This window comes from Entamoeba histolytica, genomic scaffold, assembly GCF_000208925.1.
Source record: "Entamoeba histolytica HM-1:IMSS scf_1104750518155 genomic scaffold, whole genome shotgun sequence".
Classification (NCBI taxonomy): Eukaryota; Evosea; order Mastigamoebida; family Endamoebidae; genus Entamoeba; species Entamoeba histolytica.
The window spans coordinates 30,840-45,027 of record NW_001914991.1 but is presented as its reverse complement, the minus strand read 5'-3'; the positions used below and the strand labels follow the sequence as shown (position 1 = coordinate 45,027).

Genomic DNA, 14,188 nt, shown 5'->3' with positions numbered 1-14,188 from the left:
ATTCATAATGAATTAATTCAATGAAATAATACAAATGAATTGTTTATTCATTTTATTTCTATTTCATTCTTATTTCTTTTCTTATTTATTAAAAACACCCTCATTGGGTGTGAAAGTTTTATTAAAGGAAATAAAATAAATCAACATTGAATTATGTCCATTTTTAATTCACCATTTGATTCTTTGGCAGATGAATGAAATGGCTGTTCATATTCTTCATTGATTTGTTTTTATTCTTTTTTAGTTCATTTTCATTTAATTAAGATTGAATCATTTCATTTCAATTACTATGATTCGTTTTGGTGTGAAATAATTATCTGGATATTCATTTCCACAAAGTGCTTTTGATATTCCTTCATATTCAAATGAACATTGTTTACAACGTGAATATGTTTTATGATTTTCTTTATAAACAACAATGTCATTACCTCCAAATACAAATAGTCCAAATAATCCACCTCCAAATGCAAACAAATAATCATTTGATTGATTAGATAAACAAAATGCGTATTGTGGTTCTTTAATATCAAATTTCTTCATTCCTTTCATTCTTCCATTTGATTCTAATGAAAATAAAAATGACTTTGAATCATTTATATCATAACCATCTTTATCAATTTTAGAATCAACATATCCTCCAAATTTATTTCCATCTTCATCTTCAATAATAATTATTATATGTTCTTTATTCATTACTCTTTCATCAAATACTGATGTATTTTTATTCCAATCATCAATATCTGAATCAAATAGTATATTTCCTACTTTTCTATTTGTCCATTCTTCTATTTGTAACATTTCTTCCATTGTGTTCATTCCTTTCATTATTCTCAATCTCTCTCCTTCTTGTTTCTTTCTTTCCTCTTCTTTTCTTCTCTCTTCTTCTTGTCTTTTCTTTTCTTTTTCTTCCTCTTCTTCTTCTTCTCTCTTCTTTCTTTCTAAATAATCACTGTAATATGTTTGCCATTCTTCTTTCTTCTTATTAAATTCTGACGTGATTGTATCTTTCTCTTTTGGTATTCTGAATACTTTGTTTTTCATTTTCATTTCTTCAATTGAAATGATTTTATCTATCAATTCATTCCGTGTTTTACTTAGTGTTTCTTCATCATGATTACATTCTTCTATGATTCTTGTCATTTGTTTCTTCATTATTTCTATTTGGTTGATTGTTTCTTGACTTTTCTCTATCACTATTTTTCTTCTTCTTTCTGTTTCATCCATTCTATCAAATATTCCTTCTCCTCTTTTAATAGCTTCTGAATATGTTTCATTCTCTTTTATTTTAAATACTTCATTTTTAATACTTCCTATATAATATTGATAATTCTTAGTAGTATCATCAATTGATTGTTGAATATTTGGAAGTGTTTCTATTACTTCTTTAATTAATTGATTGTTCTTGTTTATTAACTCTTCCATTTTAATTTAATTTGATGTTTATAAGTTCAAAATATGGATGTTTAAATAGTTAATCCACGTTATTAACACATCAAGTCAGTTCTAATTTTAACATCATTTTATTTTAAATAAATGATGTTTTTATTTTTACAATAACAATAAATATATAATAATATTAATAATATAATATTGTTATTTTCTATAATATTGTTATTTTCTATAATTAGTTTTTATTTTTAGTATTTTTTCATTTTTTTTTTAAAAAAACAAAAAATATAGAAGAGAAGAAAATTCAATTCTGTTTTATTTTTATTATTTCATCTTTTGTGATTTGAATTTTCATGTTTTATCAACATTAATTCAATCAAATTAAATTAATAAAGATAATAAATGATAAACAAAAATACGATAATAAAATAAGAAATAAAATAAATCAAATAAAATGATAAAATTACATTAAATACACAAGGAATAAAAGAATCAAATAAAATAAGAATCAAATAAAATTACATTAAATAACATACTAGAAGAAATAACCAATGTTTTAATTATTAAAATATTTAATATGAGAGAAATAATCAATATTATTAACATTTCTTTTTGTTTATTGAAGATGAAATAATAAATAATTTAATTATATTTTCATTCTTTCATCTTAATTATTTACCAACATTATCATCATTCATTCTAATTAATAATCCATGAATAAAAATATAATCATTGTGACTAAATAAATAATAAATAATTGATTAATGGAAATTAAACAATTATAATAATAAATATATTTCAAAAGTAGTGTAAAATTATTTATTCATTTTTTTAATTCAATCATAACATTACAAATTTATTTTTGTTTTAATGATGTTTGTATTTCAAACCAATACTAAAAACCAAACTGCCATGTTAAATTATTGATATTTTTCTTCATTTATTTTTAAATATTTTCTATTTCATTTTATTTCAAAAATACATTTTTAATGTAAAATTAAATAAAACGTTATTAATAGAACATTATCTTATAATAAAATAATGATTATGTAAAATTCGATAAAATATTTTATTTTTAAAAATTATTTTGTTGTTTTTCGTTTAAATAAAATATAAGGTGATGAATCTTCAAAAAAATGTTGAAATGTAGTTATTTATTTCAAATGAAATGTTTTTAATAATAAATAACATTCTTCAAATTGATAAATAATTGTTATGTTTACTTACTTTTAAACAACTAACAACTAAACACAATTAATGAGTATTAAAAAAATTAAATTATTTATCAATTGAAATACAATTGATTGAAAAGTATATTTTGTAAATTCAAAGTGAAGAAGAATGTTTTGAAAGAAAATAATAAGGCAAAATCAGAAATTAAAGAAACAAAAAGGATAATATGGAGAAGTCGATAAATGAAATATAATTATTATTAATATGCATGTGTTACAAGACACAGAAGAATGAAAAGAATACATCTGGATAAATAGTTGATTATATATAAAAATATTAAAAAAGAACTTTAAATAATTATATTATTTGAATTTTAATCAAGCTTTTCATAAAATAATATAGAATATTATTTTCCAATATCATAAATTTAGAGATATGTTTGTATCGTGTTGATTAACTACTAATGTTATATTTATAAAGAAGTTCATGAAGAAAAGAAGAAAATAAAAATAGATAATTAATAACAAAAAATTGTTGGAATTTGTCAATAAAATAACTAGAAAATAATCAATTTCCAATGTAATTTAATGAATCAAAAAGTTAATCTTGTTATGATAATGCACAAAGATAAAATGAAAATGTAAGGATATTGACAAGGAAAAATATTAACACTGAATAATGAAGAAGAAGTTGAAAAAGAGATAATGCTTATCATAGCATTAACGATGAAAAAATATAGAAAAGAATAAAACATTAAACAAGAAAAGAATAACCAAATAAATCAAATAAGTGAAATAAAGAAAAGAAATAAAAAATACAATACATAGAATGAATTAACTATGGTGATTTGGAAATTGAAAGAACTGAAACTAAATAAATTATTCTTCATAAAAATCAACAGGAAGAAGAAATAAATAGAAAACAAAATTACCAAAAATATTTGTGTTTGTAAAATAAGATATTGAATTTATTGACAAGAAAAACTAGAAAATAGTTTATCAGCAATATTCATCATAAAGAAGAGATAATTGAAGAGATAATAAGTATGTATAATGATTGAATATTATTATAAAGACGATATGATTCTAATGTGCTGCCAGAATATTTGATGATGTAATTTAAAAACATTAAATAAATTGAATGAATTTTTATTTAAATTTATTTTCAATAATTTAATATAAAATATGATAGTTTATATTTTAAATAAATAATAATTTAAATAGAATGAATAATAAATAAGATAATTAATATATGAAATATGAAAGTTAAATAATATTTTATTCAATGAAATATTAATTATTTATCATTATTTTATTTCATTTTGTTTAAATTGAATTATTCTCATTAATATTCATTTCATTAATTTATTAATATTAATTATCAATTAATTTGAAAATACAACAATGATTCATTCATTCTTATTTATTTTCGTTATTTGTTTGTCATTTATTTGTTGTTTCAACAACATCAAGCAAAAAGAGGATGTATGCAGTGAAGTACCACAAAAAATATATAAAAACAAATAAACAAAAAAGAAGAAATTCACATCAACCAAGAAATATAAATGACAGAAGAATGAGTGAAAATAGGTATTATCTGTATGGACAGAGATACATGAACAATCACACTAATCATTACAATAATAATTATAACAATAATTATCACAACATAGATGATACAAATCGTTTCACTCATCACTTCATTCATAATCATCGTCATAAACACTTTAATAATAATAACCTCAATAGAAATAAACAATATTAACATAATAGAAATAAATACCATAATAACACACAAAGAAGGTATAAACAATATCAAAATAAGAAACAAAATAGAAATCAAAGAAAAGAAATGATTGAAATACAAAACCAAGAATATTGGAAAAAACTCTTTGAAGAAGAAATTAAAATATTTATACCACAAGAAGTAGAAGAAATAAAGAAAATCAATGTTAAAGAATATACATCACCAACAATATGGAGAAGATGGTATTTTCTTGCACGAGAAAAAACAAAAACAATCAGAATGGAAGAAGAAACTATTAATACGAAGGATTGAAGACAATAGCCAATACAATCCAATTGAGATTAAAGACAATAGAATATATAATAACTATGTAATGAGTATTGAAAATGAAGAAGACGATGATAAAGATTCTACGAGAGTAGAAGCTAGACTTGCTGAGGAGAGGAAGAGGTTTACTAAAGGAGAGAAGAAGAGGCTGAAAGAAAAGGAAGAAGAAAACAGTAAAAAAGAAAGGAGCAGAAGAAGTAAGGAAAAGAATAGAAGAAATTATTAAAGAGAAAGAAGAAATGAAAAAGGAAATACAAATAAAAGACCAAACCATAAAAAAAAACTAACAAAAGATATTATGGCATTAAAGAGGAAGCATGAGAAGGAGATAAGCACAAAAAACCACGAGTGCGATAAAAAAATATTCAAATTCCATGCTGAATCTGAAAGGAAAATGTTTGAAGTAAATAACTTAACACAACAATTACTCTTCCTGAAAGATAAATTATCTAAATTAGAAAATAAAAATACACAAGAAGAAAAGAAGAAAGATGAGGTAACTTACAATATAACAGACTCATCAGAAACACAAATTGTGAATGACCTCTCCCCCAATGTGGTAGTAGCTGATGAAATATTATCATGTGAAGATGATCTTCCAAAAAAAAGAAAGTTAACGCAGAAATCCATTGAAGAAATGGATATTCAGCATAAGAAGATCACCACATTAGAATTAGATAATCAAAAAAAAAATTGAAGCAAACAGATAGAGAAGAAGAAATTTTAACATTTTATAAATGTTTTGTTTTGAAATTATTTGAAAGAAAATTAAGAGGTCAACTTAAAGAAGAAATAGTAGAAAGATTAATACAAGAATTTGAAATTAAAGTAAATGATATTAATGAATATAAAGAAATAATAAAGAAGACATTTAAAATAAAGAATGAAATTAAAAGAGAAATAAACAGAATAATGGAAGAAGAAATAATAAAACATTAATAGAAAGATAAAGAATTAAAAGAAATAATAACTAGAATGAACAAGAAAGAAGAAATAGAAGAAGAGGAAGTAATGAAAATATTTAAAGAAGAAGAAATGAAAGAACAAGAAGATGTACAATTTATTAATTATTATTATTATTATAATAAGAAGAAAATACATCAAATAATTAATATTATTAATAAAAATGAAATATTAATCAATACATTAGTTGATTATTACCACTATATTAAAACTGTAGCTTCCACTATTAACATAATTAATAAAAATGAACAAGAAAGAAGTGGAAAGAAAAGTATAGAAAGAATATTACAGTCAAAAATATGTAGATTAAGAGATTTACTTCATAATAAACAATATATGAAATTGAAAAGAATATTACATATTAAGAAATATGATATAATCATATTAAAATAAAAACAATAGAACAAATAAACTATTATAAATACCTCCGAAAGATGAAAAGAGTAGAAATAGAAACAAGAAAGAATAATTGGAAAAGAATAAGATGGAATTATAAAATGATGAAATATGGAAAAAGACAACATCTAAATAAATCTAAAGAAGATGAATATCCAGATAATATCTCCACTATTAATTTCTGGAAATGAATCTATGAAACTAACACCAATATAGATTTCCTGAATATTAATTTATATGAAATATTAATTGAAAATCGAATTAATAATAGAATATCAATAATCACTCCAAATGAATTAGATTGTGCTATTAAATTTACTGCTAATTTGAAAGTAAAATGAAAATGATAAAATACAAGGATTTTTGATTAAATATTTAGAACAACCAAAGAAGTATTTATTAAAATTATTTAATGAATGGTTAAATAATCCTAATGAAATACCTCTTCATTTTATTCAAGGAAGAACAATATTAATATATAAGAAAGGAGATAAATTAGACCTACAGAATTACAGACCAATAATGTGCTTAAATTGTCTGTTAAAAGTGTATACATCAATATTAAAGATGAAAATAGAAAATCAATTGATGTTAAATCCAATTGAAATAAAACAACTATCATTAAATCAAATTTGATATAAGAAATATACATATCATCAAAAGAAGGATTTTTAAAAAACAATATTTTCAAAAAGTATTAAAAAAAAAGATAAAACAAAAAGAACTAAAAAAAACAAAACAAAATGGAAGAGATAAAGATTCTTATTATTGGACAAGGAATATTTGGAACATATATAACTGAAAATATTATTAAACCATTAGGGTTTCATATTATTGATATTTTGAGAAGTAAAGACTTTAATAAAATCAATTATTATGCGACACATCAAGAATTATATAATTGTGTATATATTGCTCTTCCATATGAACTTCATAATCCTGTTATTCGTATGTTTCCACCAAATACACCAATTTTATGTGAAAAACCTATTTTAGGATATGACTTACTTCCAAATATTCGAATGGGGTATCATAGATATTTTGACACTCATTTTATTAATGCTAAACTTACAATTCAAAAATTGTTGTTTGAAGGAAAAACTCCAAGAATTAGAATTGTTAGTAAAGATACTGGTGCATCTGATAATGATTCTTTAGAATGGTTATATTGTGCTATGTGTCATGATCTTCATATGGCTATCTTTTTATTAGATAATATTAAAGTAATTGATGTTAGAATAGGTAAAAATCCATCAGAAATTTTTGTTGATTTAGAAGGAAGAAAATGTAAAGTAACAATAGAGTATGCTAGAGATTCATCTACTTATATACAAGAAGTTATTGTTGATAATATTGTATTTGGTTATGACTCTGAAGTATTTAGTGAAACATATGAAGAGACATATAAAAGAGAATTTTTTGAATTTGCTAATCATCCAAAACCAGATGATTTAATGCTTGACTTACAAAAGAAAACTTCTGATCTTCTTTTGTGTTGTGCTAAAATTATTTGCTCTAAAAATAAAAACGCATTGACTATTCATCTCAATAAATATTCAGGTGAAAATTGGAACTCTGAAACTACTAAATCGCTACTTAGTAATAATAAATTTGTTTTACCTTTCGAACCAATTGAATTACAATAAAATAATTTATTTTTTTATTCGTTATATATAACGTTTTGTATTAAAAAAAAATTAAAAATCTTAAAAAAAATAACAAAAAACTGGAAAAATCATAATTTTTAGGATAAAAAACAAAATCAATGATTTTATTAATTTTAATCTTCGTTACACTACTAAATGCTATGAGATTACCAAAAGAAATTATCTTTCCAGCTCAACCACCAATTGGACTTCAAGTAACATGGAGTGGATGTAGAGAAGCTGAAGGATGTAATGTTCAAGAAAAATTGAGTCAATTAGTTCCTTATTTTAATACAGTTGCTGCATTCTTTAGACCAAAAATTGCTATTGGATTATTACCACAAGGGAAAAAAATGAAGTCATTAGAAGATCCTGCACCAGAAACAGTTACTATTCCAGAAGAACCACCTGAAGGTTGTGGATTAACAATTAAAGCAGATGAATGTTCAACAGAAACTGGATGTAATGCACGACTAAGAAATATGGAAATCGGAAAATATTTTAATATTTTAGCATCACACTTCTCTCAATTTTCACCTGACTCAGTTAAAGGACCACATGATACATCATTCCCTATGCCAGTTCAATCAGTGAATATTCCACAAAAAAAAATTAATCAAGCCAAATTAACAGCTCAACATAAAAATGATATTAGAAATATGTTAAATCAACAAAATAAACAAATTTATGATTCTCAAAAACCAATGTTAAATCAAATGTATCAAAATATGGCAAACCAACAAATAACTCAAGATGCTTATCACAATTATATTCAAAAAATTATGGGATTAGAACAACGTCGGCAATCAATGTTTTCTAATTACCTAAAAACAAGAAATAATTCCCCTCATTTTGAAGACATGTACAGTGAACCAACAAAAGCACCTTCTACTAATCAACCAGCAGATCATGAATTAGAAATTTATGGTGGAAATTATTTTACTAATGATGGATATAAAATAATGAAAAAAAGACATTTAGAAAATTTAGGATTAAATGGATATGGAAAATCAGCTTTTACTCCTTCAATAACTGGTCCTTTAATTACAAAATAAAATTTATTTGTTTTCCTTCATATCTTTTTCTTTTGTTTTCTTTATTATAAAAATTTTATTATTAGTTATTTCTTAATAAATAAAACTTAATAAAAAGAAATAGTGTTAAACAATGGATTATTTCTAAGCATTTTCTTCACTTGGTTTTGGAACTGGAGCAACTGCTTGTTGTGAATTTATTCTCTTTTTCTCCATCTCAACAAAATTTTCCATTTTAGCTTTAACTCCTTTTTCTTCTCCTCTTTTCCATTCATTTTCATCATAATTAGTTAGAATTGGTAGTGGATTACCATTAGGTAATAACAACCCTTCAGTAAATAAATCTTTATGGAAATTATCAGTAATTAATTGAACTGCAGTTGGTCTCTTTTCTGGAGTATATTGCATTACTTTAATTAACATTAATACAGCTGTAAATGGTGGGTTCATGAAACGAAGAGCAGCTTCAATTCCAACACCACCAACGTGTGGGACTCTTGTATATGGACTTTCATTGTTCATTGCTTTAACTTCATCCACAGTTGGAGATCCTAATATTTTCATAATACGAGTAATTTGATCTGAAGCACTTTCCCCTTGGAAGAATGGTTGACCAACTATCATTTCAGCAACAACACATCCAAATGACCAGACATCAACTGCAGTACTATATCTAGTAGCTCCAAAAATTAATTCTGGTGCTCTATAATAACGAGAACATATATAAGATATATTTGATTCATCAGGAGTTAATAATTTGGCACTTCCAAAGTCACATAATTTTAAATCACCAGTATCTCTATTAACCATAATATTTTGTGGTTTAATATCTCTATGACACATTCCAAATGAATGAATATATCCAAGAGCCCTAGCTAATTCATATGAAAATAGTCTTGTATATCCAATAGGTAATCTTCTTCGATAATCATGCATTAATTGGTGTAAATTTTGTGGGAAATAATCCATTACAACATTTAAACATAAGTCTTCTGTCTATTTAAAGTAAATGTCATATTCATTTTTTCTCTTAAAAATTACTCCTTCTATTTAATCCTTCAATATAGGATAACGTGGCAACACGAATAATAGTTAATAACAAGAACAAACACATGAAACTTTACTATAGAAATAATTTTTTAGTTCTAACACATTTTGATGTTTAAGCATTTCCATCATTTGTAATTCACGATTCTAAATAATTAATATTATCATTCTTATTTTTTATAATATTGCAAATATTGCTTTAAGAAATGAGAGTCTAATAATTGATTTTATAAAAATAGAAAAACAACAAAATTTAATTTTTCTCTTTTCGGAATTGACAATAAAATTTTCCTTTTATATTCCAAAATGAGAAGACTTATCATTATTTGTCATTTCTCCAATGATTGAATCTCATTTTATTGTTACTCTGACATAATTATAACAAACTTTATATCTACGATCTTGAATTACTCTTTTAATTGCAACAACTTCGTTTGTATTTAAATCAACAGCAAATGCAACAATACCAAAAGCCCCACTCCCAACAATTTTTGATATTCTATATTTTGTATCTTCATTCTCAAGAACTAATCCCTCTTGGTTCCCAAAAATTACTAATGGATTAACTTTTGAATGTCCTCGTTTAGACTGTTTGTCCATACCTTCAAATAGATCTATTAATTCCAGGGTTCCTAGTTGCTCTTTATTTTATTCTTTTTTCTTTTTTTTTGACTTCTAATATTTTTTCAAACCTTTTTTTGAACCTCCTTTTAGTCTATTTTTGTGAAGTGATCTTGTTATTCTTTTTTTATTTCACTCAATATGTTATAAAATGTTATATAAAACATTAAATGAATATGAGGGATTAAGATTATTTAAAGGAGAAATAAAAGATCAAAGAGTATCATAAAATATGGGAAGTTGGTTTAGTAAATTATTTAGTACACAAGAAATAAATATTGCTATGGTTGGTCTAGATAATGCTGGTAAAACTACTATTTTATATCAATTAAGACTTGGAGAGACTGTTACAACAATACCAACAATTGGAGTCAATGTAGAGTCAATAAAAATAAACAATATTAATTTTTCAGTAATAGACCTTGGAGGTCAAAGTAAAATTCGACCTTTATGGAGACATTATTATGAAGGAACACAAGGAATTGTATTTGTAGTTGATTCTTCTGATAAAGAACGGATAGAAGAATCTGGTGATGTTTTAAGAAAAATGTGCAAAAACGAATTACTCAAAGATTGTGCTTTGTTGATTCTTGGTAATAAAAAAGATATTGAAGGAGCAGTTAATGAAGATGAACTAACAAAATTACTAAAACTTGAGATGATTCAATTGAAGTATTTGGTAAAATCCGTTTCTGCAACAAATAATGAAGGGTTGACTGAAGCATTTATATGGCTTAGTGAAAATGTTTGTCATTAAGATGAGACATAATTCTTAATTAGTTATTTTCATTTCAACCATTCACTTTTTAATAACAGAATTACTTAATTTATTGTTATTTAAAAATAAAATTTATGAAAAAGTAAAAAAAAAAAAGAAAAAAATCTTAAATATAATTAATTTGAGATTGTATAATGTATCATACTTTAGAACGTATGTATAATATTAGTTATTTTGCTTTTCAATGGCTAGGTGTAGCAGTTTTCTTCTTATATTTATCATCATTAATACTATATGTTCCTCCTATAACTTCAGTATCACATAATACAACGAATATGGTGTTTGTTTTAATATATTATTATATTACTTCTGTTTCTTTTATTTTAAAATTAACACCTTAGTAAGTCATTTAAAAAAGGTTCTTATTCTGACTTTACAATAGATTTAGATGTTGACTTTACACCATCATTCAATTGGAACACAAAAATGATTTTTGTTTGGGTCAAAGCATCGTTTACAAATAAGAATGTTGTTTGTTTTTAAATTTTCACTTAAATAAAAACTTTTGTTATTGATTAATAGCCATATAACACAGCAACTGTTTGGGATACTATGATCAGAAAGAAAGAAAAAGCACATTTACATTTAACAAATGAAAGAATTGAATATCCTTTAGTTAGTTCCTATAATAGTTTACTTGGAAAAGAAGTTGAGTTAACAGTTGAATGGATGGTTGTCCCATGGTCTGGTGCTACTACTGTTGAACATGGAAATTCTACTAAATTCGTACTTCCTACTGAATTTTCTAAATAATGCAAAAATGGTGATGAATTTTCATTTTTTGTTTTATATATTTCATTTATATATTTTTTTGTTATTTTATATTTTCAACAATGTAAGAATGTTGTTTTTTGATTCTACACAACTAAATCATAGGATAAATCTTTTGAACAAAAGAACTATAAAGAGGTTATGACGTATAGATTCTAACATTATTAATGAAATACGTTAGAATATAAAAGTTAATTTATTATTAAGTATATCATGTATGCTACTAATGTTAATTCAATAACATAACAATACAATGACAAACAAAAAGAATAAAAAAGAAATAGTGAGGTTTAATTAACGTTCTAAAGTTGTGAAAAATGATTTGGTTGATTCTAATAGTAAGAAGTAAATAATTTGTTATTTTATTAATTTTTGTTATTTTGTTTTTAGTTTGGGTAAAAAAAAGAAAAGAAAAAAAGAGAAGTGAAATAATCAGTTCTTAATATCAATGAGCGGAACACCAGTTGATAATGGAGATGAAATTATTATTTTCCAAAAGAAACATAAAACCCAAGAAAGTACTTCAACTGAGTCTATTGATTTGAATGAGGATACAAAAGAAGAAGATATGGATAGTGATGAACTTAAAGATATGGGATTATTTGATAGTGTTTTTGTTAATGTTCAAGGTAATAAAAAGATATATGGAGCACTTTGTTTATTTAAAGTTTGTTTCTTTTTAGAATATTATTATTCACTGAACTATATCTTATTGTAGAAGAGTTATTTATTAAAATAATAGAAAAGGAAACAATTATTTATAAGTTATTTACCAATGGAAGTTCGTACAAATACATCATTAAAGAGTTTTATCACAAGAGATACTACTGTTACTAATATCCAAGATTACAAAATTACTTTTCCATTTAGAGAAATTATTGCTTTTAGTTATATCCAAACAAAAACAACAACTACAATCACATTTGAAATGCAACAACGATTAGTTCCATTAAAAGTACCTCAATATGAGTTTGGAGGAAAGAATCATAAAGAACAATACGAAAGTTTCTTTAATACAATCAGTCAAAACTCATTATGTGAAATCCAAAAAGATGAAACACATAAAAACAGATATATTGTAAGCTATAAATCTGAGTTAAAAGGTGATATAGCAAAATATCATCAAAAAGCATATTCACGTTTAATCAATCCTTTATTAGTTGAAAAAAGAAAAACATTAATTGCTCAAGAACATATTGACACTATGCAACCAGTTAGTAAAACTTTGTTAAAAACATTAATGGATGATAGTGGATATATTAGTAGTTCGAATATGAATGTTATAAGAAAAGTATTATTATATAGAGGTTGTGAAGATGATGTTAGAGAATTTGTATGGAAATTATGTTTAGGATATTATGAAGGTAAAAATACACAAAAGGAAAGAATGGAATGGGATGAAAAAAGGGCTAATGATTATGAAAAAATCAAACAAACATGGACTAATGTTATTCCAGAAATGAAAGAAAATTGGGATGAATTTGCTAAAATGGAAGAACAAATAAAAAAGGATGTAATTAGAACAGATAGGGAAGATACTAAATTTGAAAAAGATGGATGTCAGAATTTAAAAACATTAACAAATGTATTAATGAGTAGTTCAATGTTTAATATGAAAATAGGATATGGACAAGGAATGAATGATATAGTTGCTGTATTAATGAGAATTACTACAAAAGAATCATCATTATTTTGGTTGTTTCAATCAGTTATGACTATGTTACAAGGATTTTATTGTTCTAATGCAAATTATTTATACAAATTGTTAAATAAATTAGACCCAATTATTTCTTTAGTAAATCCTGCATTAGGTAAATATTTAAAAGAACATGACAGTAATAATGTTTTTGCTTATAAATGGATTGTACTATTATTTAAACGATATATTTCAGATAATTATTTATTAAGAATATGGGATTCTATCTTTGCATTTCCTACTTCAAAATTCTATTATTTTCTTGTTGTTGCTTTAATTAAAGAATATGCAGATGATATCATTGATAATCAAATGGACTTTGATGATTTATTTGTTCTCTTCCAAAGTCTTGGTCCAGAAATTGGTGTTGATATTATTTTTGATGCAGACTTAATCCTCCAAGAATTTATGCATATCTCACAGCCATCAGTGCTTACTGATTTTCTCAAGAATGAACCTATCCCAAAATGAATCAATTTTTTCTTCTCTTCATATTCTTTTTTATTAAATTATAGTTAAAAATAAAGTTAAATTTTATTATTATTCGTTGAGGAATTTAAAGAAAGCTACTCATTAAAAGTATCTCAAAAAATTTAGATTA

At 23.9% G+C, this 14,188-nt stretch overlaps 6 protein-coding genes across 6 annotated transcripts, besides 1 other annotated feature; 5 read left to right on the top strand and 1 right to left on the bottom strand.

The window, feature by feature from the left end:
* The first annotated feature begins 4,043 nt into the window (after positions 1-4,043).
* Positions 4,044-6,702: a repeat region.
* A 35-nt stretch (positions 6,703-6,737) lies between these two features.
* On the top strand, positions 6,738-7,640 carry EHI_121900 (uncharacterized protein; the record flags this gene model as incomplete). The annotated part of the gene is made up of 1 exon (XM_646703.1): positions 6,738-7,640. The coding sequence occupies one exon, from the start codon at positions 6,738-6,740 to the stop codon at positions 7,638-7,640; it is 903 nt and encodes a 300-aa protein (XP_651795.1).
* Positions 7,641-7,759: 119 nt separating this feature from the next.
* Positions 7,760-8,695, top strand: EHI_121890 (uncharacterized protein; the record flags this gene model as incomplete). Its single annotated transcript, XM_646702.2, has 1 exon — positions 7,760-8,695. One exon carries the CDS (start codon positions 7,760-7,762, stop codon positions 8,693-8,695), a length of 936 nt encoding a protein of 311 aa, XP_651794.2.
* Positions 8,696-8,818: 123 nt separating this feature from the next.
* EHI_121880 (protein kinase domain containing protein) lies at positions 8,819-10,321 on the bottom strand (the record flags this gene model as incomplete). Its single annotated transcript, XM_646701.1, has 3 exons — positions 8,819-9,670; positions 9,785-9,868; positions 10,109-10,321. The coding sequence occupies 3 exons, from the start codon at positions 10,319-10,321 to the stop codon at positions 8,819-8,821; spliced, it is 1,149 nt and encodes a 382-aa protein (XP_651793.1).
* A 253-nt stretch (positions 10,322-10,574) lies between these two features.
* Positions 10,575-11,099, top strand: EHI_121870 (ADP ribosylation factor family GTPase, putative; the record flags this gene model as incomplete). The annotated part of the gene is made up of 1 exon (XM_646700.1): positions 10,575-11,099. One exon carries the CDS (start codon positions 10,575-10,577, stop codon positions 11,097-11,099), a length of 525 nt encoding a protein of 174 aa, XP_651792.1.
* Positions 11,100-11,254: 155 nt separating this feature from the next.
* On the top strand, positions 11,255-11,873 carry EHI_121860 (microsomal signal peptidase subunit, putative; the record flags this gene model as incomplete). The annotated part of the gene is made up of 3 exons (XM_646699.2): positions 11,255-11,400; positions 11,462-11,591; positions 11,643-11,873. The coding sequence occupies 3 exons, from the start codon at positions 11,255-11,257 to the stop codon at positions 11,871-11,873; spliced, it is 507 nt and encodes a 168-aa protein (XP_651791.2).
* Positions 11,874-12,339: 466 nt separating this feature from the next.
* EHI_121850 (TBC/Rab GTPase activating domain containing protein) lies at positions 12,340-14,058 on the top strand (the record flags this gene model as incomplete). The annotated part of the gene is made up of 2 exons (XM_646698.1): positions 12,340-12,558; positions 12,634-14,058. The coding sequence occupies 2 exons, from the start codon at positions 12,340-12,342 to the stop codon at positions 14,056-14,058; spliced, it is 1,644 nt and encodes a 547-aa protein (XP_651790.1).
* Between the last annotated feature and the right edge of the window lie 130 nt (positions 14,059-14,188).